The sequence below is a fragment of the Heloderma suspectum genome, chromosome 1, assembly GCF_057233095.1.
Source record: "Heloderma suspectum isolate Gila_16-S chromosome 1, 16-S_ref, whole genome shotgun sequence".
NCBI classification, from domain to species: Eukaryota; Metazoa; Chordata; class Lepidosauria; order Squamata; family Helodermatidae; genus Heloderma; species Heloderma suspectum.
The window spans coordinates 10,737,519-10,764,875 of record NC_139458.1 but is presented as its reverse complement, the minus strand read 5'-3'; the positions used below and the strand labels follow the sequence as shown (position 1 = coordinate 10,764,875).

Below are 27,357 nucleotides of genomic sequence, written 5' to 3'. Positions count from 1 at the left end.
ATGCACACAACAGCAACATATATCTACAACAAAAACAATCAGGCAGAGACATTCAAGTAGAGATGTACGAAAATTCCACCACGGAGCTCGGGGAGGCCGAATGCCAGCGCATTTGGCCCCCTGAAATCGGTGGCGGAACAGCCTGCTACCCCCCCGCCCCCCCCGGGACGAGACTTACCTTGGGCGGATCTTCCTGGCGGCGGCGGCTCCGGTGGCGGTTCGGCGTAGGTTCGGCGGCGGCGGCGGCTGCGGCGGCCGGTCTTCCGACCGGCTGCTGCCGCCGCCATTTCCAGTTTAAAAAAAAACGTGATAGGCTACGTAAAGATTTACGTAGCCTATCACAGCTAGGTTTTAAAAAAAAAGTGATAGGCTACGTAAGTGTTTACATAGCATATCACAGCTGACTTAAAAAAACAACAACGTGCGTACGCAAATAGCGTAGCTGTTTGCGTTCCCCTTATTTTTGCCGTCTTAGTCTACGTAAATGTTTACGTAGACTAAGACGTGCCAAAATAAGAAACGCAAATGGCGGTGGCCGTGGCCGCCGCCATTTGTGTATGCACGTTGTTTTTTTTTTTAAGTCAGCCGTGATAATCTACGTAAACATTTATGTAGCCTATCACGGCTGACTGCAGGGACGCAAACGGCGGCGGCTACGGCCGCCGCCATTTGCGTTCCTGCTAGCCAGCAGCCGGATGTCCAGCTGCTGGTGGAGCTGGCCGGCGGCTCCGCAGAATCCCTGCGGAGCACAGCCGGCCGGCCAGGATTCCGGGGGGGGGGGTGAGGAACGGAGCGTCTCCCCCCCTGGCAAGGATTCCGGGGGGAGGGACAGAACATTTCCTCCCCAACCATAAACATAATCCGTGAAAGGTAAGTGCCTTTCGTACATCCCTACATTCAAGAGACTCATTCTACACTGCCAAATGCCTGAGAAGAGGGCAGTTGTAACCTGGCGCTGAAAAGATGACAATGTTGGCGCCAGGCAGGCCTTGTAAGGGAAATTATTCCATAAATGGGGAGCCACCACCAAAAAGGCCCTCTCCCTTGTTGCCACCCTCCGAGCCTTCCTTAGAGGGGGGTCCCGGAGGAGGGCCTTAGATGCAGAGCATAGTGTATGGGTTGGTTCATGCCAGGAGAAGCATTCTGTCAGGTACTGTGGTCCCAAGCTGTGTAGGATCTCAGTTACAGATTGGTCCTTAACTAAGGACCAATCCTTCTGAATGAATGGAATTGCATTTCTTTTGCCCATTCAAATGGGGATTCTTGCAGGCTGCAAGCAGACTTTCTTGTCCAGATCGAAGCATAGGCGACTGACACCCCACCCCTGTACACACGCGCTTCCCAAATTTTTCCCATTAGTTTCAGTGGAGAGAGCAGCTAAAGGTGCAGCACATCATGTTGCATGTGCAGACCAGCGCACACCAGCTTTGAAATGAAAAGAGGACCCCCCCCCCCGGGTGAGCATCTGAGCACACACAGACCTTTAGACTGGGGCGGCTGCCCTGGGTGGTCCCTGATCACCCTCCTGCTCAGAATTGGATACACAACGTTTCAATCATGCCATCCCTTAATCTTTTCCACTTTTTTTCTTTTTTTAAATTAAATGAATGCAAACCTAATTTCCCAAACGTCTCTGCTTAGATATAATCCACATGACTGTTTTATCATCCCGGTTACGCTCAGCTATACTGCCCCTCCTCCCAATTTGTATTCAAGCCCTCCCTTTAATCTTCTCCAATACTCCAGGTAGGGTTCACTAGTCTTCTGTTGCAATCCCATAATGATTTCTGTGGATGTCTGTGTTTTATTCTTCTGTCAGTACTTCCAGGTACTCTATTTGCTTTCTTAACTACTGCTGCACATTGAACTGCTGTTTTTAATATCCTTTCCAGAGGAACCTATGACTCTAAACCCAGTTTGCGTGTCTCTCTCTGTGTTTTCCTGGGCGTTTCCTCTTTGGCGTAGAAGCGCTTTTATCATTCACGGAGTCCAAGGCGGAGGAGGCTGGTGTCTACACTGATGTTGGAGTCTCCACCCTCCACCGGCCCAGCGCCTGAACGTAAGGCTTTCTGCGACACGTGCACACAGGCACTCCGGTTCTAGTCAGCCGAGTTCTGTTGCCCTCCAATTGTGTTGGACAGCCGCTCCCATAATTCCCAGACAGATGCTGGTTATACTATATAAGCCTTTCCCACGCTCACTGGGAACAATGGGTGTTGCAGTCCCATCGTTCCCAGTGGGGATGGTTAGGGAAGCTGTATTACATGTTCAATGGCTAAAACAGCAACCTCTTGGTCTAAGCTCAGAGTTCAACCACCTTCACCCATCTCAGCAACAGAGGCCCTTCGCACTTGCCCACCTTCGAGGGCAGCTAGGTGGGCAAGTACGTGAGAAAGGGCCTTTTCCACAGTGGCCCCACAGCTCTGGAACGGGTTGCAGTCAGGGATCTGTCAGGTGCCATCATTGGAAACTTTTAGGAAGCTCCCGAAGACTTGTTTTTTCTGGCCTTCCCCAATGGCATTTTATCTGACTGTCCTGCTTTGTAGCTGCAACTAGGTTGTAGATTTTGGCCAGATCTTTTATTGCTGCTGTTTGCTATAGATTTTTGCTGTTTTATCATTTTATTTATTACATTTATATCCCGCCTTTTTTCCTCTTGCAAGGAACCCAAGGCAGCTTACATTATCCTCCTCCTCTCCGTTGTATCCTCACAACAACAGCCCTGTGAGGTGGGTTGGGCTGAGAGTCTGTGACTGGCCCCAAGTCACCCAGTGAGCTTCCATGGCTGAGTGGGGACTAGAACCCAGATCTCCCGGCTCCCAGTCCAACACTCTCACCACTACGCCACACTGGCTCTCCAGTGGATCTTAAAAAATTATTATTATATGGGACATGATTATTGTAAGCTGCCTTGGGAGGGCTCCTATCCTCCTACTGTGAAAGGTGGTCTAGAAATATTTTAAAGAAAATAAAATTAAGGCTATCTCCTGTTGGCTAAAACTGCACAAAGCCAGGGACTTGGAAGCCAACAGACATGCCCGGTGTGATGTGCAGTGTCAGAAATTGCACTTGCTCACAACTTGCCCTCCATGCACCCACACTCCTCCGTCTTTCGGGCCCAAATCCAGATGGGGAGGATGGAGTGCCTGGGACCAGCAAAGATGCCCGTTGTCCTGGTCCCCTATTGCCTTACGAAGCAGAGCTCTCCTCTGTTGCTAGAGGACTCCTCCTCTGAGTTGACCCATGCCTATTTGTTCTTACATCAGTAGCCCCTTTTATGAGTTCAAAAATAAATTGGGTGGGGAAGGAACCGTCTGGCACTGATAAAAAGAACATGTTTTCGGCTAGCAATATCCATGCCTTGTTTGTAACATCATGGGCTTCAGCCTACGGAGGTGTAGTGCTCAGCGTGAACCAGGGAAGCCCATGTTCAACTACTCACTCTGCCATGAAGCACACTGGGTGACCTTGACAGCCTACCCTACCTCACAGGCATGTTGTGAGGATACAAGGCATGTGGGAGAGGACCGTGCATGCCACCTTAAGGTTTTTTTGTTAGGAAGGAGGAATATAACTGTAGTAGTAATAATAATGATAATAATAATAATAAAGCTCTGGAGAGCTATATTAAAAAGCTCTGGCACACTGGAGAGCCAGTGTGGTGTAGCGGGGGGTGTTGGACTGGGAGCAGGGAGATCCGGGTTCAAGTCCCCACTCAGCCATGGAAGCTCACGGGGTGACTTGGGGCCAGTCACAGACTCTCAGCCAACCTACCTCCCAGGGTTGTTGTTTGTGAGGATAAAATGGAGAGGGGGAGGATAATGTAAGCCGCCTTGGGTTCCTTGCAAGAGGAAAAAAGGCGGGATATAAATGCAATAAAAATAAATAAAAATAATAACGGCAAAGAGCTGACATAAATGGAAGACATGCTATTGTGTTGTACTGCAATTATGTTTTTTCTTTACTCTTCTTTTAGCGTTTCCCTGTAGTGTGATGGCTATTTTGGCGAAACAATAAAACTGCTAAAAAAGAAGAAGCAAAACAAGAGAACAATTGTCATGTTCTTTAGAGGTTCATTCATGCTCACTGAAGAAGTCAATATTTATTAAAGCACAGACCCACACAACTACCCACCAAAGCAATAGTTCACACATTACAGCTTGTTTGCTCTGAGGAGTCACGTTAGAGTAACACCTGGGTTCCTCCAGTCATGGAAGTTTGCATCCCGCACTGCACCTTCTGCACAGTTGCTAAACATGTGAGTCCCTGGTTCAAATCTTACATCTGCCACAAACTTACGTGATGGCCCTAGCCGAGCTACGGTCTCCCTGCCTCAACCTCCCCCATCTGCAAAATGGGCATAATAATAATGCTGACTTATTTTACAGAAGCTGTTATATGGATGGCTTGAGATAATATATGCAAAATACTTTGAACCCTTGAAATGCTTGGTAATATTATTTACAAATGGTATTCAACATCACAATAATTCAAGTCTATGCCCCAACCACTGATGCTGAAGAAGCTGAGGTTGATCGGTTCTATGAAGACCTACAACACCTTCTAGAACTAACACCAAAAAAAGATGTCCTCTTCATCATAGGGGATTGGAATGCTAAAGTAGGAAGGCAAGAAATCACCGGGATAACAGGCAGGCATGGCCTTGGTGTACAAAATGAAGCAGGACAAAAGCTAATAGAGTTTTGCCAAGAGAACACGCTGATCATAGCAAACACTCTTTTCCAACAGCACAAGAGACGACTCTACACATGGACATCACCAGATGGTCAATATCAAAATCAGATTCATTATGTCCTTTGCAGCCAAAGATGGAGAAGCTCTATACAGTCAGTCAAAACAAGACCTGGAGCTGACTGTGGCTCAGATCATGAGCTTCTGGTTGCAAAATTTCGGCTTAAATTGAAGAATGTAGGGAAAACCACTAAACCATTCAGGTATGACCTAAATCATATCCCTAATGAATATACAGTGGAGGTGACGAATAGATTTAAAGGATTAGACCTGATAGACAGAGTGCCTGAGGAACTATGGACGGAGGTCCGTGACATTGTTCAGGTGGCAGCAACTCAATCCATCCCAAATAAAAAGAAATGCAAGAAAGCAAAGTGGCTGTCTGATGTGGCTTTACAAGTAGCTCACGAAAGAAGGGAAGCGAAAAGCAAAAGAGAAAGGGGAAGATATACCCAACTGAATGCAGAGTTCCAGAGATAGCAAGGAGAGACAAGAACGCCTTCTTAAATGAAAAATGCAAAGAAATCGAGGAAAACAATAGAATGGGAAAGACTAAAGATCTTTTCAAGAAAATCGGAGATCTCAAGGGAACATTTTGTGCATTGACGGGCATGATAAAGGACAAAGAAGGCAGGGACCTAACAGAAGCAGATGAGATTAAGAAGAGGTGGAAAGAATACACAGAAGAACTATACAGGAAAGATCTTAATGTCTCTGATAGCCATGTTAGTGTGGTCACTGAACTTGAGCTGGACATCCTCGAGAGTGAAGTCAAGTGGGCCTTAGGAAGCATGACTAACAACAAAGCTAGCGGAGATGACAGTATTCCAGCTGAGCTATTTAAAATCCTAAAAGATGATGCTGTTAAAGTGCTGCACTCAATATGCCAACAAATTTGGAACACTCAACAGTGGCCACAAGGCTGGAAAAGGTCAGTTTACATTCCAGTTCCAAAGAAGGGCAACGCCAAAGAGTGTTCAAACTACCGCACAATTGCGCTCATTTCACATGCCAGCAAGGTGATGCTCAAAATCCTACAAGCTAGGCTTCAGCAGTATATGAACCAAGAACTCCTGGAAGTACAAGCTGGGTTTCGAAGAGGCAGAGGAACAAGAGATCAAATCGCCAACATTCGCTGGATCATGGAGAACGCAAGAGAATTCCAGAAAAACGTCTATTTCTGCTTCATTGACTACGCTAAAGCCTTGGATTGTGTGGATCACAACAAACTGTGGCAAATTCTTAAAGTGATGGCAGTACCAGACCACCTTACCTGTCTCCTGAGAAACCTGTACGAGGGTCAAGAAGCAAAAGTAAGAACCAGACATGGAACAACCGATTGGTTCAAAATTAGGAAAGGAGTACGACAAGGCTGCATATTGTCGCCCTGCTTATTTAATTTATATGCAGAGTACATCATGAGAAATGCGGGGTTGGATGAATCACAGGTCGGAATTAAGATTGCCAGGAGAATTAACAACAACCTCAGATACGCAGCCGATACCACCCTAATGGCAGAAAGTGAAGAGGATCTAAAGAGCCTCTTGTTGAGGATGAAAGTGGAGAGTGCAAAAGCTGGTTTGAAACTCAACATTGAAAAAACGAAGATCATGGCATCTGGCCCCATCACTTCCTGGCATATAGAAGGGGAAGAAATGGAAGCAGTGACAGATTTTACTTTCTTGGGCTCCAAGATCACCGCAGACTGTGACTGTAGCCATGAAATTAAAAGACGCTTGCTCCTTGGGAGGAAAGCTATGGCAAACCTAGATAGCGTAGTAAGAAGCAGACATCACCTTGCTGACAAAGGTCCGCATAATCAAAGCTATGGTTTTCCCAGTAGTAACGTACGGCTGTGAGAGCTGGACTATAAGGAAGGCTGAACCCCGAAGAATTGATGCCTTCGAACTGTGGTGCTGGAGAAGACTCTTACGAGTCCCCTGGACTGCAAGGAGGTCAAATCATTCAATCCTAAAGGAAATCAACCCTGAGTGCTCATTGGAAGGACAGATAGTGAAGCTGAAGGTCAAATATTTTGGCCACCTAAAGCGAAGAGAAAACTCCTTGGAAAAGACCCTGATGCTGGGAAAGATCGAAGGCAAAAGGAGAAGGGGATGGCAGAGGATGAGATGGCTGGATAGCATCACGGATGCAATGAATATGAACTTGAGCACGCTCCGGGAGAGAGCGCAGGACAGGGAGGCCTGGTGTGCTATGGTCCATGGGGTCACGAAGAGTCGGACACGACTGAACAACAACAAAATCATAGAATCATAGAGTTGGAAGGGATCGCAAAGTTCATCTAGTCTTCCCCCTCTGCATTTTCAGGAAACCCTAGGAACAGCGCTCCGATAGGTGGAGAATCCACCATCTCCAGAGGCGGTCTGTTCCAATGTTGAACTGCTCATACTGCCAAAAACATCTTAATATTTAGTTAGTCCTCTTTCTTTTAATTCTAGCCTGTTGGTTCAGATTGTCCTCTGGAGCAACAGAGAACACCTTCTCTCCCTCACCCTCTCGCATGCTAGAACTTGGATCATTCGAGGACACTGATTGCTGGTAGGTTTGCGATAAAAAAAGTGCTTCACACAACACGTAATTCATTTATGGGATTCAATGCCACAACATAGGATGCTTTATACTGAGTCAGGCCCTGGGTCCATCTAGCCCAGTACTGTCGACACTGACTGGCAGCAATGCTTCTCCAAGGTTTCAGGCAGGATTCATTCCTAGCCTTACCCGGAGATTCCGGGGATCGAACCTGGGACCTTCTACATGCAAAGCAGGGGCTCTGCCTCTGAGCTATGCCCCCTGCCTAAAGGTGTGGTGATGGTAGCCAGGAGCTCAGTTGACTTTTTGTTTTGTTTATTCGGTCAGTCGCTTCCAACTCTTCGTGACTTCATGGACCAGCCCACGCCAGAGCTTCCTGTCGGCCGTCACCACCCCCAGCTCCCCCAAGGTCGAGTCCGTCACCTCCAGTTGACTTTTTAAAATTGGTAAATGGAACCTCCATGTTCAGAGGCAGAGTACCAGATGCTGTGGTCTTCATCACCCACTCAAACGTTTTCTTCCTGGCACTGCTGGGAACAGAATTCTGAGCTAGATGGACCTACGCGGTACAATGGTACACATGGAGTGGAAACTGGGGACTCCGATGTCAGTAGGGCGGTGAATCTGCTCTGGGAGCAGATCGGGGAGCAGGTTCACCGCCTACATGCATGTGTGTGCTCAAAAGTAAGCCCCGCTATGTTCAATGGGGCACGCTCCCAGGTAAGTGCTAAGGATTGCGAAGGCCGAGCCCCACTGAACTTGACTGGACTTCCTTCTGAGTAGACACACCTACGATTGTACTGTCTGCTCCAGCGAGGCAGCTCCTACTTCATTATTCCCCTCTGCACTTCGCACGTTTAGCCTTGAGAAGAGCAGCCCGAGGGGGGACAGGATGAGGGGAGATGGGATGGCGCTCTTCAGGGGTGGCCCCGGGAGGAAGGCAGGATCACGTCTGGACCCTCCCAGCGCGCAGGACGCGCGATCCTGGGCTCGAGCCGCGGGAGGCCCGACTGCGGCTGAGCAGCAGGGGCGCCGTCCTGCCTGCCGGAGCGACGCGGCAGCGGAGCCAATGGCCCCGGGAGGCGTCGGGCTCCCCCACCCCGGAGGCGCTCCGGGCGGGCGGGTGGGCAGCCACCCGCCGGGGATGCTCTGGCTTGGATCCCGGCGCCTGCAGTGCCGCCGCCGGCCGGGAGGGGGAGCGCGTCGTCGCGGCCGGGCCGGGCCGGCGAATGAGCTCCGCGCGGCGGAACCATCGCGGCCTCCCGCGGGGGAAGCCGCTCTCCTCCCCCCCGCGCCTGCCCGATGGACTAGGCCGGCGCGGCCCCGCCCAGCGCGCCCAGGACCCGGAAGCCGGGGCGGCGCGCGCATGCGCACGGCGGCGGCGGCGGCAGCGGCAGCATGAGGGCGCTGAGCGGGGCCGGCGCGGCGGGCGCGGCGGTGGCGGCCCTGTACGTGGCGGCCCTGCCCCCCGCGGCCCCCGGGGGAGATTCCGGTAAAGGCCCGCGCCCCTGCCCCTCTCCCCGCGCGCGCGACCCCTTCCCAAGGTGCACCGCGGGCTTGCCGCGGCTATGCGTAGGAGGACATTTGCATATGCTAATTTATGTTAATGTCGAGCTTCCGTTGATACGCAGCAGATTTCTCCCCCCCCCCCTTTTTTTTTTTTTTTTTTTTTGCATCTGGCATCGAGACAACATGAGGCTGGATTAAAAAAAAATGAATTTGATTTTTTTGGGAGAATGTGCTAATTTTTGTGATGATGCAAAGTTTGATGATGATGATGCAGTGGGTCAGGGGTCGGATGGGGGGGCCCTCCCCGCCCCGCCCCGCCCCTGCACAGGGCTAGAGCCTGGCTGCCTCTCGCGTGCGCTCAGCCTCCCGCATAGGGTGGTTGTGAGCCGTGGGGGCTGGCGGCTCTAATGCCAGTGGGTGAGGCCCCTCCGGGCTTCGAAACTGCCCCTTGGAGAGCTCCGTTAGAGTTCTGGCGGAGGCGCAGCGTGGGTTTAGCACCCACTGAGATCGGACCACCGGCCTCCACTGGTTGTGAGGACACGATGGGATGCCGCCATTGTGTTGCCTTGCATGCATCTGCAGCCCTTCATTTATCCAAATGTAATTACTGTGGGCTACATCCAGTGGTTCATATCCAGTGTTAGCCTGGTTTAAGTCCCCTTCATTTTAATGCATTTACTCATACGCAGGACTGACTTTGGATACAACCTCTTGTACTTGATAATTGGCAGCTGAATGTGTGGAACGATGGCCCCTTTGAAAAATATTGCGTTGGGGTGACGTGAATGCTTTATTCAGGGTGTCGTGATGACCCATTCACACGGTCATGGACCTGCTCGCTTGATGATGTAGTGATCACACGTCCTGTTTGCACGTGTGACGCAGGCTTATGCTTCCTGGACACAGGCTATTTTAAAAGAAAAGTATTCTTTAAAAAATGAATAATCAAGCAGCACAGACGAGCCCTTGGGCTGGATCCAGACTTAGTCTTATTTAGAGTACACATATTGGGATCAATGGGACTTAAGTTAACTTAAGTCCTGTGGGCATTATCCAATGTGACACTGCCGCTAGCGTAATTATGTTGCACTAGCGTAAACCCCGAGTGCAGCGCCAATCGCACTGGCTCGCACGGCAGGTTTCCCCAGAAAACCCATCGCAGCAGCAAACATGATTGGCGTTGCGTTCGAGGTCACTCACGCTAGTGCAGCGTAATTTATATTGGCAGTAAAGTCACATTGGATACTGCCCCACTGGTTTCAATGGGTCTATTCTAAATATGACCAATCTGAATCCAATCCAATGTGAGGCAGGCCACTGTTAAGCCCATTTGGTGGGTACAACACAGAGGCCGAAAGACTTCTTGCAAGTGAAGCAGAAAAAATAAAAGAGCCTTGTTCACCATTAGAGTGTCTCTCTCTTTATCCTTACAAGAATTTGGTGTTGCAGGCAAAATGTGAGATGTTGCAGCTTTCCCTGTGATGGAGATCTACTTTCAGGGGACAGATTCATCTGCGACTCTTAAAGATACCGGGCTGTGTGGTCAACAAGGTGGCCACAGCACATGTGAATGGTTGTAACAGAGTTTGGAATGCACAGGAAGCAAGTTTTGATTGGAGGATTGTGCAGGAACACGAGTTTATATTTGTAGTTTTGTGACATCTGTAGACTAAATAATTGTTAATAATTATAATAATAATAAAAAATAAGTGCTGTACCAGAAGGCCATTGGTAATCTTCTGTAAGCACTGTCCTTTTTTGGATTATGGGGGCGGGGGTGGGGGATGCTGGAGCATCTGTCCCCCATTCTCATGGCGACATTGTAGGGGAAGAACTTCTCCTTGTGAACAGAGGCATTGCAAATTGACTGGAGCAGTGGTGATGGCATGGTAGATTTTGTGCATGTTAATTAGAATAATGTTCCACTGACTTGTGGAAATGCTCTGGGGGAGAGAGTGCGAATTGCCGGTAATATGATACTGTGATTTTCCTATCCTACCTTTGCTTTCTTGAAAGAATGCCCAGATCTCTCATAATAGTTTTTAGGTTAGTTTATTATTTACATTCTGTCTAGACCAAACTTCCCCGGAGCTGAACATGCTAAAGCAGATTTCCACTGATTTAGGAAAGCGGATTTTTTTCTAGAAAACTTCACCCCCCCACACGCACATCATTGCTGCAACATAACAAGCTCATGTCCAATGTCTAGAACAACTTTCCGTAACCTGGCACCCTCCTGAGGTGTTGGAGTACAACTCCCATCATCCCTGGCCGGCTGCCCGGGAAGATCTTCTACCTTAGCTTGACTAAAACCTCCTTTTACGTTGAAGTGATTTTGTTCAGTCAATTTTAAGTTACCCTCCGGTGCGAGAAGAAAATGTGATTTCTGATACTTTCTTCAGGTCCAAGGGTAAACTCTGAAGGCACATGACACAGCTGCTTGAAGGCGGTTAATTCCTGGGCAGGAACCCAGCTGGGGACTCTATGTACGCTGCCCTGGGCTCAATGGAAGAAAGGCAGGTTATAAATGTAATAAATCAATTCAACATGTTTTGGGATATGGGGCATTCATTCCCTGTTGCAGTAAAGCACCAGAAAAGCTTTAAACATAAACAAGTTCAAGATCCATTAATTTTTCCATTCTCTCTCCCCAGCTCCCCAAACAGGCAGCATTTTGTGGTCACTGAACATGCTCAGTCCTGATTGGGCTGTTTCTGGCTCTCCCCCACCCTTAGGGATTTTTTTTTTTAATTGGACTTCTGCAAAGCTGGGTTCTAGGGTGGCCATGTGTACTACTATACAGAGGACAGCCCACTATTCAAAGTCTTCTCCACTGTGGGGAGATGGATTATATTTCTATTTAAACAGTAATTATCTCCAGACTTGCATCTATGCATATTTATTTTATTTAAAGTATTTAAAGTGTTTCTTTCAGGGCAGGAGCCCTCCCAAGGCAGCGTACAACAGTAAAACCCGTATTATAAAAACTAATAGTAAAAACAGCGGTAGTAAAAACAGCATCAGCAGTAAACATTCTAAAAAACAACAAACACTAGCATAAAGCAAAATCTACAACACACACCTGCATTTATAACCCAGTCCGATAAAACATGATTGGGGGAAGGCCAGAGTAAAGTAAGTTTTCAGGGTCTTCCTAACAGCCGGCAATGATGGGGCGTGGCGGACCTCGGAAACACATCAGTAACCAGTGCAGCTGGTGCAGTAGAGGTGTTATAGGATCGGATCGCCCTGCCCCCACCATCACTCGGGTGGCCACATTCTGCACCAGCTGAAGTTTCTGAACTGTCTTCAAAGGCAGCCCCATGTACAGCACATTATAGTAGTCTAGCCTGGACGTCACTAGTGCATGGATAACTGGGGGAAGGTCCATCCTCTCCAGATAGGCCCAGATAGGGCCTGAGCTGGTAAAACGCACTCCTGGACACTGCAGCCAGTTGGGCTTCACAGTTTCGGCAGAGTCCAAGAGGACTCCCAGGCCTCTTGGGATGATTAACTGAAATGAGAAACTGAAATGAGAAACTGAAATGATTAAGTTTCAGGTTGCTTACGCTTATCCACCCAAAAAGAGCCGGCAGACACTTGTTCATGAGTTCAACAGCCTCCCTGGGAAGTGTATGTGGAAATGAAAGAGCTGAGAATCATCTGCATACTGGTGACATGATAACCTAAACCTTCAGATGACTTCCCCTAGCAATTTAATGTAGATGTTAAAAAGCATGGGGGACTGGATGGAACCTTGAAGTACCCCACAGTCTAATGGCCATGGGGAGGAACAAAAGTCCCCCAGCACCGTCTTCTGAGAGTGCTCCTCCAGGAAGGACTGGAGCCACTTTAAAACTGTGCCTCCCAAGCCCGCCCCAACCCAGACAAATGGTCCAGAAGGATACCATGGCCAATGGTACTGAAAGCCACTGAGAGGTCCAGAAGAACCAACAGAATTGCCTTCCCCACATCCATTCCCCAGCCTGAGTCATCAACCAGGATGACCAAGGCTGTTTCCATCCCATAACTAGGTCAGAAACCTGATTGGAAAGGATCTAAATTGTCAGTATCATCCAACAGCTCATGGTTTGCTCGAGCACCTTGCCCAAGAATGGCAAATTTGACATAGGGCACTAGTTATCTGAAACCATAGGATCCAAAACATATATGTTATTGGGTCCCCCACCAAGGTCTGCTATGTGAGGTGGCTTGTAGTTCAGTGGCTTCTGTGGCTACATGCTTGTCAGTGTGTGGTGGAGATAGTATGAGGCCACCCGAGGCCTGGCACTGAACCCCACTCTGTGTAGGCTGCTTTCAGGCCGATTAACATCTGAACCAGCATTGTGTGTTAATTTTAGGTATAAACAGGACCCCCTGCCCTGCAATCTTTTACATTTCTTTTCCATCAGGCTTGTTTTAGGGAAGAAGAGATCTTTGGCTATTGGGCGGTATAGAAATGAAATAAATAAAAATAAAAGAAGGAGCCATTGCAAATCTGCCGCCTGCGTGCCAGCACCTTCTCCTGGTCACAGTTGTTGTCAGCCTCCCCAGTTAATCAGGGCAAATTTTATTCTGAGATTTACGTTTTGGTTGATTTATTGCACCAGCCCTGTGTAACCGGACAAGGCTGCTTAAATTCTGGTTTCTGCAAGGCTGGAACAAAACTAATAGAGGAAAATGCTGGAGAGCAAATGGAGATGGTTGTCACCCCCCCCCCCCTTATGTACTCCAGCGCAGCAACACAGGTGATGCACAGGGAAGGAGAAGTAGCACTAGGCAACAGGTAGAGGTGCTCATCAGTTTGTGCGAGCCATCATTAGTGGGGTGGCAACTTCTGATGTGACGTAGGGCGTCCGAATGAATTGCCCAAGTCATAGGAAGAATTCCTACATCTGTGTGGGAAGTGGAGTGACTCCAGTCTATACTAGGGCGCTTGTGCAAATTCTGACACTGGAGCGGACTCCTTTGCAGGGATGTTGGCATGCTGGAAGTGTCTGCGTAGAAAAGGGATTGCATCCATTCTCTGCGTCATGTTTTAAGGATGACTCTTTTTCAAGGCATGCAGTTTGTTCTGAGGCCCCCCTTGTACATCTCACAGATCTTCCAGTCATGATCTTGAAACAGTGTTGGGAAGACTGCGGCTGCCTGGATTTAACTGCAGTGCCTGCATCCCCAGAAAGAGTAAAAAAACCCTATAAGGAATAAAAGGGCATAGTCTTTTTATATATGCTGTTTGTTATTGTTCTTGGATGCTCTTTTGTTGTTGTTCAGTCGTTCAGTCGTGTCCGACTCTTCGTGACCCCATGGACCATAGCACGCCAGGCCTTCCTGTCCTGCGCTCTCTCCCGGAGCGTGCTCAAGTTCATATTCATTGCATCCGTGATGCTATCTAGCCATCTCATCCTCTGCCGTCCCCTTCTCCTTTTGCCTTCAGTCTTTCCCAGCATCAGGGTCTTTTCCAGGGAGTTTTCTCTTCGCATTAGGTGGCCAAAATATTGGAGCTTCAGCTTCATTATCTGTCCTTCCAATGAGCAGTCAGGGTTGATTTCCTTTAGGATGGACTGATTTGACCTCCTTGCAGTCCAGGGGACTCGTAAGAGTCTTCTCCAGCACCACAGTTCGAAAGCATCAGTTCTTCGGCGCTCAGCCTTCCTTATAGTCCAGCTCTCACAGCCATACATTACTACTGGGAAAACCATAGCTTTGATTAGACGGACCTTTGTCGGCAAGGTGATGTCTCTGCTTCTTACTATGCTGTCTAGGTTGGCCATAGCTTTCCTCCCAAGGAGCAAGCGTCTTTTAATTTCATGGCTACAGTCACCGTCTGCGGTGATCCTGGAGCCCAAGAAAGTAAAATCTGTCACTGCTTCCATTTCTTCCCCTTCTATATGCCAGGAAGTGATGGGGCCAGATGCCATGATCTTAGTTTTTTTAATGTTGAGTTTCAAACCAGCTTTTGCACTCTCCTCTTTCACCCTCAACAAGAGTCTCTTGAGATCCTCTTCGCTTTCTGCCATTAGGGTGGTATCGTCTGCATATCGGAGGTTGTTGATAATTCTCCCAGCAATCTGAATTCCGACCTCTGATTCATCCAACCCGGCATTTCTCATGATGTACTCTGCATATAAGTTAAATAAGCAGGGTGACAATATGCAGCCTTGTCGTACTCCTTTCCCAATTTTGACCCAATTGGTTGTTCCATGTCTGGTTCTTACTGTTGCTTCTTGACCTTCGTACAGGTTTCTCAGGAGACAGGTAAGGTGGTCTGGTACTCCCGTCACTTTAAGAATTTGCCACAGTTTGTTGTGATCCACACAATCCAAGGCTTTAGCGTAGTCAATGAAGCAGAAATAGACGTTTTTCTGGAATTCTCTTGCTTTCTCCATGATCCAGCGAATGTTGGCGATTTGATCTCTAGTTCCTCTGCCTCTTCGAAACCCAGCTTGTACTTCCGGTAGTTCTCGGTTCGCATACTGCTGAAGCCTAGCTTGTAGGATTTTGAGCATCACCTTGCTGGCATGTGAAATGAGCGCAATTGTGCGGTAGTTTGAACACTCTTTGGCGTTGCCCTTCTTTGGAATTGGAATGTAAACTGACCTTTTCCAGTCTTGTGGCCACTGTTGAGTGTTCCAGATTTGTTGGCATATTGAATGCAGCACTTTAACAGCATCATCTTTTAGGATTTTAAATAGCTCGGCTGGAATACTGTCATCTCCCCTAGCTTTGTTGTTACTAATGCTTCCTAAGGCCCACTTGACTTCACTCTCGAGGATGTCCGGCTCAAGTTCAGTGACCGCACTATCATGGCTATCAGGGACATTCAGATCTTTCCTGTATAGTTCTTCTGTGTATTCTTGCCACCTCTTCTTAATCTCATCTGCTTCTGTTAGGTCCCTGCCTTCTTTGTCCTTGATCATTCCCGTCTTTGCACAAAACGTTCCCTTGAGATCTCCGGTTTTCTTGAAGAGATCTCTAGTCTTTCCCATTCTGTTGTTTTCCTCGATTTCTTTGCATTGTTCATTTAAGAAGGCCTTCTTGTCTCTCCTTGCTATTCTCTGGAACTCTGCATTCAGTTGGGTATATCTTCCCCTTTCTCCCTTGCTTTTCGCTTCCCTTCTTTCGTGAGCTACTTGTAAAGCCTCATCAGACAGCCACTTTGCTTTCTTGCATTTCTTTTTCTTTGGGATGGATTGAGTTGCTGCCTCCTGAACAATGTTACGGACCTCCGTCCATAGTTCCTCAGGCACTCTGTCTATCAGGTCCAATCCCTGAAATCTATTCCTCACCTCCACTGTCTATTCATAAGGGATATGATTTAGGTCATACCTGAATGGTTTAGTGGTTTTCCCGACGTTCTTCAATTTAAGCCGAAATTTTGCAAGAAGCAGCTCATGATCTGAGCCACAGTCAGCTCCAGGTCTTGTTTTTACTGACTGTATGGAGCTTCTCCATCTTTGGCTGCAAAGGACATAATCAATCTGATTTCTATATTGACCATCTGGTGACGTCCATGTGTAGAGTCGCCTCTTGTGCTGTTGGAAAAGAGTGTTTGCTATGATCAGCGTGTTCTCTTGGCAAAACTCTATTAGCTTTTGTCCTGCTTCATTTTGTACACCAAGGCCATGCTTGCCTGTTATCCCGGTGATTTCTTGCCTTCCTACTTTAGCATTCCAATCCCCTATGATGAAGAGGACATCTCTTTTTGGTATTAGTTCTAGAAGGTGTTGTAGGTCTTCATAGAACCGATCAACCTCAGCTTCTTCGGCCTCAGTGGTAGGGGCATAGACTTGAATTACTGTGATGTTGAATGGTTTGCCTTGGATTCGTACTGAGATCATTCTATCATTTTTGAGATTGTACCCCAGTACTGCTTTTCCCACCCTTTTGTTGACTATGAGTGCTACTCCATTTCTTCTAAGGGATTCTTGCCCACAATAGTAGATATGATGGTCACCTGAATTAAATTCGCCCATGCCTGTCCATTTTAGTTCGCTGATTCCCAAGATGTCGATGTTCAATCTTGCCATCTCATGTTTGACCACCTCCAGCTTACCTTGATTCATTGATCTGACATTCCAGGTTCCTAAACAATATTGTTCTTTACAGCATCGGATTTTCTTTTCACCACCAGACACATCCACAGCTGAGTGTCCTTTCAGCTTTGGCCCAGCCGCTTCACTCTTTCTGGCGCTACTTGGAAATACCCTCTGCTCTTCCCCAGTAGCATATTGGACACCTTCCGACCTGAGGGGCTCATCTTCCGGCGTCATATCTTTTAGCCTTGTGATACGTTGGATGCTCTTTACATCTGTTTCAATCCCTCTTCCTGTGTTGCTTGTGTGAAGTGTAATGTGGCCATCAAGCAGACCCTCCAAAGAATTGGGTCACATGTAGGGTTGGGCATTTGATGGATCCATAAAGAGCTGGTCATACCCCTTCATGGATCACTTCCTTGTTGTGGCGAAGGGGATTGCGTAATTCAGTGAAGCCATAAGCTATGCCGTGCAGGGCCACCCAAGACAGACAGGTCATGGTGGAGAGTTCTGACAAAATGTGGTCCACTGGAGAAGGAAATGGCAACCCACTCCAGTATTCTTGCCAAGAAAACCCCATGGAACGTATCACAAGGCTAAAAGATATGACACCGGACGATGAGCCCCTCAGGTTGGAAGGTGTCCAATATACTACTAGGAAAGAGCAGAGGGAATTTCCACGTAGCGCCAGAAAGAGTGAAGCGGCTGGGCCAAAGCCACAAGGACACTCAGCTGTGGATGTGTCTGGTGGTGAAAAGAAAATCCAATGCTGTAAAGGACAATATTGTTTAGGAACCTGGAATGTCAGATCAATGAATCAAGGTAAGCAGGAGGTGGTCAAACATGAGATGGCAAGATTGAACATCGACATCTTGGGAATCAGCGAACTAAAATGGACAAGCATGGGCGAATTTAATTCAGGTGACCATCATACCTACTACTGTGGGCAAGAATCCCTTAGAAGAAATGGAGTAGCACTCATAGTCAACAAAAGGGTGGGAAAAGCAGTACTGGGGTTGTTGTTGTTCAGCCGTTAAGTCATGTGACTCGTGTCTGACTCTTTGTGACCCCATGGACCATAGCACGCCAGGCCTTCCTGTCCTCCGCTCTCTTCCAGAGTGTGCTCAAGTTCATATTCATTGCATCGGTGATGCTATCTAGCCATCTTATCCTCTGCTGTCCCCTTCTCCTATTGCCTTCAATCTTTCCCAGCATCAGGGTCGTTTCCAGGGAGTTCTCTTTTTGCATTAGGTGGCCAAAATATTGGAGCTTCAGCTTCAGTATCTGTCCTTCCAATGAGCACTCAGGGTTGATTTCCTTTAGGATGGACTGATTTGACCTCCTTGCAGTCCAGGGGACTCGTAAGAGTCTTCTCCAGCACCACAGTTCGAAAGCATCAATTCTTTGGCGCTCAGCCTTCCTTATAGTCCAGCTCTCATAGCCATACGTTACTACTGGGAAAACCATAGCTTTGATTAAACGGACCTTTGTCGGCAAGGTGATGTCTCTGCTTCTTACTGTGCTGTCTAGGTTTGCCATAGCTTTCCTCCCAAGGAGCAAGCGTCTTTTAATTTTGTGGCTACAGTCACTGTCTGCGGTGATCTTGGAGCCCAAGAAAATAAAATCTGTCACTGCTTCCATTTCGTACCCTTCTATACGCTAGGAAGTGATGGGGCCAGATGCCATGATCTTCGTTTTGTTAATGTTGAGTTTCAAACCAGCTTTTGCACTCTCCTCTTTCACCCTCAACAAGAGACTCTTTAGATCCTCTTCGCTTTCTGCCATGAGGGTGGTATCATCTGCGTATCTGAGGTTGTTGATAATTCTCCTGGCAATCTTAATTCCGACCTGTGATTCATCCAGCCAGGCGTTTCTCATGATGTACTCTGCATATAAGTTAAATAAGCAGGGCAACAATATGCAGCCTTGTTGTACTCCTTTCCCAATTTTGAACCAATTGGTTGTTCCATGTCTGGTTCTTACTGTTGCTTCTTGACCCTCGTACAGGTTTCTCAGGAGACAGGTAAGGTGGTCTGGTACTCCCATCTCTTTCAGAATTTGCCACAGTTTGTTGTGATCCACACAATCCAAGGCTTTAGCGTAGTCAATGAAGCAGAAATAGGTGTTTTTCTGGAATTCTCTTGCTTTCTCCATGATCCAGCGAATGTTGGGAATTTGATCTCTAGTTCCTCTGCCTCTTCGAAACCCCGCTTGTACTTCCGGTAGTTCTCGGTTCGCATACTGCTGAAGCCTAGCTTGTAGGATTTTGAGCATCACCTTGCTGGCATGTGAAATGAGCGCAATTGTGCGGTAGTTTGAACAGTCTTTGGCGTTGCCCTTCTTTGGAACTGGAATGTAAACTGACCTTTTCCAGTCTTGTGGCCACTGTTGAGTGTTCCAAATTTGTTGGCATATTGAGTGCAGCACTTTAACAGCATCATCTTTTAGGATTTTAAATAGCTCAGCTGGAATACTGTCATCTGCACTAGCTTTGTTGTTAGTCATGCTTCCTAAGGCCCACTTGACTTCACTCTCGAGGATGTCTGGCTCAAGTTCAGTGAGCGCGCTATCATGGCTATCAGGGACATCTTTCCTGTATAGTTCTTCTGTGTATTCTTGCCACCTCTTCTTAATCTCATCTGCTTCTGTTAGGTCCCTGCCTTCTTTGTCCTTTATCATCCCCGTCTTTGCAGAAAACATTCCATTGAGATCTCCAATTTTCTTGAAGAGATCTCTAGTCTTTCCCATGCTGTTGTTTTCCTCAATTTCTTTGCATTGTTCATTTAAGAAGGCCTTCTTGTCTCTCCTTGCTATTCTCTGGAACTCTGCATTCAGTTGGATATATCTTCCCCTTTCTCTCTTGCTTTTCGCTTCCCTTCTTTCGTGAGCTACTTGTAAAGCCTCCTCAGACAGCCACTTTGCTTTCTTGCATTTGTTTTTCTTTGGGATGGATTGAGTTGCTGCCTCCTGAACAGTGTCACGGACCGCTGTCCATAGTTCCTCAGGCGCTCTGTCTATCAGGTCTAATCCCTTAAATCTATTCGTCACCTCCACTGTCTATTCATAAGGGATATGATTTAGGTCATACCTGAATGGTTTAGTGGTTTTCCCTACGTTCTTCAATTTAAGCTGAAATTTTGCAAGAAGCAGCTCATGATCTGAGCCACAGTCAGCTCCAGGTCTTGTTTTGACTGACTGTATAGAGCTTCTCCACCTTTGGCTGCAAAGGACATAATCAGTCTGATTTCGATATTGACCATCTGGTGATGTCCATGTGTAGAGTCGCCTCTTGTGCTGTTGGAAAAGCGTGTTTGCTATGATCAGTGTGTTCTCTTGGCAAAACTCTATTAGCCTTTGTCCCGCTTCATTTTGTACACCAAGGCCATGCTTGCCTGTTATCCCGGTGATTTCTTGACTTCCTACTTTAGCATTTCAATCCCCTATGATGAAAAGGACATCTTAGTTTGGTGTTAGTTCTAGAAGGTGTTGTAGGTCTTCATAGAACCGATCAACCTCAGCTTCTTCGGCCTCAGAGGTTGGGACATAGAGTTGAATTACCGTGATGTTGAATGGCTTGCCTTGGATTCGTACTGAGATCATTCTATCTCAATTCACCAAAGAATTGATGCTTTCGAACTGTGGTGCTGGAGGAGACTCTTACGAGTCCCCTGGACTGCAAGGAGGTCAAATCAGTCAAAAACTGTGAGGTGAGAAGTTAAACAAGGATAGATGAAGTTAAAAAGAGGGCAAGGGGAGTCATGATAGAAGTATACAAAATTATGCATGATGTGGAGAACGTGGAGAGGGAGACATTTTTCTCCCTCTCTCAAAATACTAGAACCTGGGGTCATCCTGTGAATCTGATTGGTGGGAGATTCTGGATGGATAACAGGAAGGATTTCTTCACGCAGCGCATAATTAAACTATGGAATTCATTTCCACAAGATATCGTGATGGCCACCAATTTGGATGGTTTTAAAAGGGGATTAGAGAAATTCATGGAGGAGAAGGTTATCGATGGCTACTAGTCGTACTAGACAAACTGGAGAGGGTTCAGATGAGGGCAACAAAGATGATGAGGGGACTGGAAACAAAGCCCTGTGAAGAGAGACTGAAAGAACTGGGCATGTTTAGCCTTGAGAAGAGAAGACTGAGGGGAGACAGGATGGCGCTCTTCAAGTACTTGAAAGGTTGTCACAGAGAGGAAGACCAGCATCTCTTCTTGATCATCCCAGAGTGCAGGACACGGAACAATGGGCTCAAGTTACAGGGAGACAGATTCCAGCTGAACATCCGGAAAAACTTCCTGACTGTTAGAGCAATACGACAATGGAACCAATTACCTAGGGAGGTGGTGGGCTCTCCCACACTGGAGGCGTTCAAGACGAGGCTGGACAGCCATCTGTCAGGGATGCTCTGACTTGGATTCCTGCACTGAGCAGGGTGTTGGACTCGATGGCCTTGTAGGCCCCTTCCAACCCTCTATTCTAGGATTCTATGATTCTAGTCCTCATGACAATGTGCTACCTCCAGTATCAGTGGCAGTATGCCTGTGTACACCAGTTGCTGGGGAACATGGGCGGGAGGGTGCTGTTGCACTCGTGTTCTGCTTGTGGGCTTCCCGTGGGCAGCCGGTTGGCTACTGTGTGAACAGAATGCTGGACTAGATGGACCCTTGGTCTGATCCAGCACGGCTCTTCTTATGTTCATAAGATGGAATGATATTTTAAGTGAATTTCCTCCTAGGCTTTGACATGTATGAAAGGACCGTTAAAATGGATTTGACTGTGACTCCAAAACTAAATGAACTCCCAGACATTTTCTTCTCAGATAGCCTTGCCAGAATATAGCCAGTAAAGGCAATAATTGGAATCGGTCTGTACTTTCGCAGCTGTGTGGGCGACTCAAACTTCCCGTGCCATATGAAAGGCGGGGGGATTTGCCTGTCTCTCCTGCCAAGTGCCAAAAAACAAGTTCCAAATGCAGGTTTACCTGTTGCCGTGTTTTCCTGGTAGTCTGAAAATGGAAGCGTGAACCTGCTTTTCACCATTTTGCCTTTTGCAAAGCTGCCTTTGCTTACATGGTTTGTAGTGTCCAAACGTGCTTAGGTGGGAGATCATTTCAAGCCAGGTGCCAAATGTAAGAAAGGATTTGAAAAATGCTTAATGTTGCAGTTTGAGCTGAGAAATGGATCCTCTTTTGCCCTGATTTTCATATTGAATGTTGCAGTGTATTAAGTCCGTCTAGTGTCGTGGTTAGAGTGCTGGACTGGGACTCAGGAGACACGGGTTTTAGTACCCACTCATCCATGAAGCTCACTAGGTGACTTTGGGCCAGCCACTGCCTTTCAGACTAGCCTACATCACAGGGCTGTTGCGAGGATAAAGAGGAAAAGGGGCAGTATATAATAAAAGTTTAAAAGTTAGCCTTTCCTAGCCTGGTACCTTCCAGGTGTGTTGGACTACAACTCCCATCATCTCTGCGTCCAACACCTCTGGAGGGTACTGGGTTGGGGAAGGTTGTGAGATAGTTTTGCCACAAAAATGACCTCATTACCCTTCTGCGTGGTGGGATGCATGACATGAACATGTTGTAATAAGGCCTCTGAATCTCTGGAAAGGTAGCGTCTGCACATGGGCAAAGGGCACCCCTTAAGACAAGAGCCACCTTTCCACACATGCATGGCCCTGCCCCTCAAAACGGACACAGATATGCACAATATTTGTATATGCGAATTTATGTGTATTGGTGACGTTGTGGAAATAATTGTCACAATTTCAATAGAAATAGAATACATCCCACCATAGTGAGGAAGACTGTGGCCCGGTGACCTCTGTCCGCTGCCCAGGTGCTCACTGTGGAGGGACAACTGCAAGGCCCTGCCTGCTCTCCCTTCTTGGGGTTCTTTATCTTTAAAACGGACTTGGACGCGGCAATTTTTTAAAATTGTTGTGGTCTTAAAGGCTGTTTTTAGTGTTTTATTACGTTTTTATTTGATTATTTGGTCTTGTGATTCATTTAGTTTTTGTAAAACTGCCTTGGTTGGCTTCAGAAATACCATTAATTAATGACTGGAACACATACATTAAAAGGAGGTTTAACAGTGCACCTGCAGTTAACCTGCCTGTACCTGGAAGTATCGATCCAGAGGCTTGAGCTCATCGCACAACTGCTTCCCCCACAAGAATCCCTGACATCATCTGTCACGGGGTGGGGTGAGTGGGAGAGGAATGAAGGTGATATTTGGGGGTGAGAAATAATTTTCTGTTTTACCAGCAGCATCCACTGATACCCTCCCTCAACCCCAAAACTGTGTTTTGAAATCAAAACAATAAAAGGTCTTTGAGGGCTGTGGGCTGGGGGAAGGTTGGCAGTGCTGTCGTAGCTTAGTGGTAGAGAACCTGCTTTGCGCACGGAAGCTCTCAGTTTCCATCCCTTGCGTGCATCTCCAGTTAAAAGTTTCTCATGTTGCAGAGTTAGGACAGACCTCTGCCTAGAGAGCCACTGAAGTGGAAGTATCCATCGAGCATGGCGGTGTTGAACCTCAGACCTGTGGGCCAAATCTGCCCTGCCCAGAAGGCCTTGCCCCCTTCCCCTGGCCCTGCCCCCTTTCCCATGGCCGCCCAGCATCAGTGGTGGCTGGGGGGCACTGTTGCTGGTGGGGCAGAGGGTGGGTCACCAGAGGCGGAGCCAAGGGGGATAACGATGATCATAATGATAATGTCCATTCTTGACCCGCTGTAGCAGTGATCATCATCATCATCCACAGAGGGTTGAAAACAACAACAAATACTGCTAAGCACAGCCCCCAAAAGCAAAAAGAAAAGAAGAACGCTGGGCCTGACATCCCCAGATCAGTTCCCCCCAACTCATGAGCCGCTCATCCAGGTCTTGCTCCATATGAATTCCTCTTCAGTTGACCTTTAGTCCCCTCTGCCTCTGCCCCCAGCCCCAAAGAAAGAAATGTTTTTCCACTTTTCTGTTCTCTAGGTCTCCTCCCCACCGCCTTCCTCCTTATACATGTAAAGAACTCCCAGGCCCAACAGAAGCAGTATTTCAATCTGGATTAAAATAGTGATTTGGTATGTGGCAACCGTTTGTCCAAAAGCCTATAGTCGGAGAGGTATTCATGCATTGATTGGCCAAACTAAATGCTTTGCTTACTCTCGAGTAAGCACGCACGGCCCCGATTTAGATCAGGACCATGGTGCTCCAGGACGGGGGCGGTTAAACCTTTTCCTCACCTGTTTTTGTCCGGAAATTTCATTCCACCTGCAATGGGTTGGGTTTTTTTTCTAAGTCTTCAGTGGAGTCAATGGAAGATTGTGCCCTTAAAAGTTCCAGTTCCCTTTACCATGGACAGTATAAATCTTAGTTTTGCTTAATTGTGCCTTGTTGCCTAACACTCTCCATAACACACCATCTGAAGTTGCTGCGTTATGTTCTGTACAGAAGGTGGGAGTATCACCTCAGCTGTGAACTCACTGGCCTGGTTCGCATGTCATGACAACCCAGAGTATGGGTTGTTGTTGCATCGTGGCTTGTCATTACGTGTGAACCTGCACTATGGCTCAAATGTGGGTTGTTAACCACAAACAACCCAGGAAGAGAAGCTATGGTTTGTTGTTAGGCTATGAATTCAGGGTTGTTCATGGTTAACAACTCATAGTTTGCTGAAGTCAAGGACATAATATACCTTGACTTCAGCAAAGCTTTCGACAAAGTGTCCCATGATATCCTGAATAGCAAACTAGCTAAAAGTGGGTTAGATGAAACAACGATCAGGTGGATCCACAGTTGGCTACAGAATCGGACTCCAAGAGTGCTGATCAATGGGATCTTCTCCAACTGGGGAGAGCTAATGAGCGGGGTACCGCAGGGCTCAGTCCTTGGCTCAGTGCTCTTCAACATTTTTATTAATGACTTGGAGGAGGAGGTGCAGGGGATGCTGATCAAATTTGCAGATGACACAAAATTTTGCAGGATAGCTAATACGCTGGAAGACAGAAACAAAACTCAAAGTGATATTGATAGGCTGGAGCGCTGGGCAGAAAACAACAGAATGTTGGTCTGGGGAGAGGTAACGAGTGGGGTACCGCAGGGCTCAGTCCTGGGCCCAGTGCTCTTCAACATTTTTATTAATGACTTGGAGGAGGAGGTGCAGGGAATGCTGATAAAATTTGCAGATGACACAAAATTGGGTGGGATAGCTAATACCTTGGAAGACAGAAACAAAATTCAAAGTGATCTGGATAGACTGGAGTGCTGGGCAGAAAACAACAGAATTACATTTAATAGGGATGAATGCCAAGTTCTGCACCTAGGAAAAAGAAACCAAATGCACAGTTACAAGATGGGGGAAATGTGGCTCAAGAACACTACAAGCAAGAAGGATTTTGGAGTTGTTGTCGATCACAAGCTGAATATGAGCCAACAATGTGATGTGGCTGCAAAAAAGGGAAATGCTCTTTTGGGCTGCATTAATAGAAGCATAGCTTCCAAATCCCGGGAAGTACTAGTTCCCCTCTACTCAGCACTGGTTAGGCCTCATCTGGAGTACTGTGTCCAGTTCCGGGCACCACACTTTAAGAAGGATGCAGAGAAACTGGAGAGGGTTCAGAGGAGGTCAACAAAGATGATCAGGGGACTGGAAACAAAGCCCTGTGAAGAGAGACTGAAAGAACTGGGCATGTTTAGCCTTGAGAAGAGAAGACTGAGGGGAGATATGATAGCACTCTTCAAGTGCTTGAAAGGCTGTCACAGGGAGGAAGGCCAGGATCTGTTCTCGATCCCCCCAGAGTGCAGGACACAGAATAATGGCTCAAGTGACAGGAAGCCAGATTCCGTCTGAACATCAGGAAAACCTTCCTGACTGTTAGAACAGTACGACAATGGAACCAATGACCCAGGGAGGTAGTGGGCTCTTTCACAAGGGAGGCATTCAAGATGAAGCTGGACAGCCACTTGTCAGGGATGCTTTGACTTAGATTCATGCATTGAGCAGGGGGTTGGACTCTGTGGTCTCATAGACCCCTTCCAACCCTGTTGTTCTGTGATTCTATGATTCTATGAAACCATAGTGCAGGGTTCTTACGTAACGACAACCCACAATTGAACAACAGCAACCCACATTTCAACGACAACCCATACTCAACCCATACTCTGGGTTGTCGTTACGTGTGAACCAGGTCACCAGGTGGCCTTAGGCAGGTCACTCTCAGTCTCTGTTCTGCAATACAAGTACTTTTATTAAGGGTTGTTATAAGGTGTACAACAGGATAACATGTGAAGTGCTTTGAACGCTGCTATTAAATGCTAAATAGTCTTCTTTACAAGGGCCTGCAACAAAATGTTGCGGCATGGAGTGCTCCAGTTAGGATTCCAGTCAGCCAGCCCTGCCCTTTTCTGGACTACTCCATTCCACCCCCTGGATTTTTGTTCTTCCCCACCCCCTGCCCTGCCCTGCCCCGGGACAGTCAGCATTCTGTGGCCCCTGAGAGTGATCAGTCCTTATCAGGTTGTTTTTTGTGTTTCCCTTTTTTTTGTACTTCTGGAAACCTTGAGGTTCCCTTGAGCATGCTGATTCCTCCCTCTTGTTAGCAGATGGTGCTGTTTTGGCTGCATAAGGGTCTACGCTAAGAGAATGAGTTTCGCTATTCACATACAGGAGTGGTGCATCCTTTCCATGGACATAGTTCCTAGATGCTAATTCTTTGATTTCGACTAGAAAGGAGCCTACATGCCACCTTGCGTTGTTGCTGTATCTCATTTATACCTGATTATATTTTGTGAGTGTACCTATTTCGGTGCTTATGCTTTGGGCCCTAGCTGTAATAATTTTGCTAATTTGTGCAGAGGCTGAACTTCTGAAAAATTATAGTGTTTGGCAGCTAGTAATTAATGACCCACTGGGGGGAAAAATAGAGTACTGGTTCTTAATGGGGGTGGGATGTGGGGAGAACGGGTAGCGAAATGCCCATTATGTGATGAGTATTTCCAATATTCTCTGTCATTGGGCACCAACGGAATGGGATTGTCTTGTTTTTGAGGCTTGTGCTTTCAAACCTGAGCTACCCTCCTTTTCACAGTAATGTCACCAAATTTACCTAATACCATCTGACAGCTATCAGAGGCTGTGAGATCGATGTGCTGTGCTTTGAAGATGCAGTGTCCTAAGGAGCATGTTAGTGAAGCATTGCTGTTAACGCCATTGCATTCCCTCCTTTAATTTTCAGAAATTGCAAAACAAACAGGAAATTCAAAACTGGGGCTGCTGCTGTGTCATAAAACGATGATGAGGATAATCATAAAGCAGCAGATAATTTCATAATGCGCTTGGAAATAAACCATCAAGACTAGATTGATGTTAGGATAGTTACCCTGTTTCAAAATGTGAAGCTGTAGTAATTTGGGAAGAAAGAATAATATCAGTAAATCCGTAATACAAAGGATGAGGTGCTTGTGAAATTGAGTTCTCTTGATTGTTTGTCTTTTTCCTTGTTAATTATTC

At 47.1% G+C, this 27,357-nt stretch overlaps 1 protein-coding gene across 6 annotated transcripts in view; it reads left to right on the top strand.

Annotated features, from left to right (window-relative positions):
• Nucleotides 1-8,676: 8,676 nt before the first annotated feature.
• The window catches only part of TMEM260 (transmembrane protein 260), an 81,734-nt gene continuing 63,053 nt past the window's right edge, over nucleotides 8,677-27,357 (top strand). For all 6 annotated transcript variants that reach the window (XR_014787944.1, XM_084835556.1, XM_084835515.1 and 3 more), the window contains exon 1: nucleotides 8,677-8,794. Coding sequence is in view for 4 of the 6 variants with exons in the window: in XM_084835515.1 (XP_084691641.1) it covers nucleotides 8,701-8,794 (94 nt within the window). In the remaining 2 variants the exon portion in view is untranslated. The remainder of the gene's footprint in view (nucleotides 8,795-27,357) is intronic.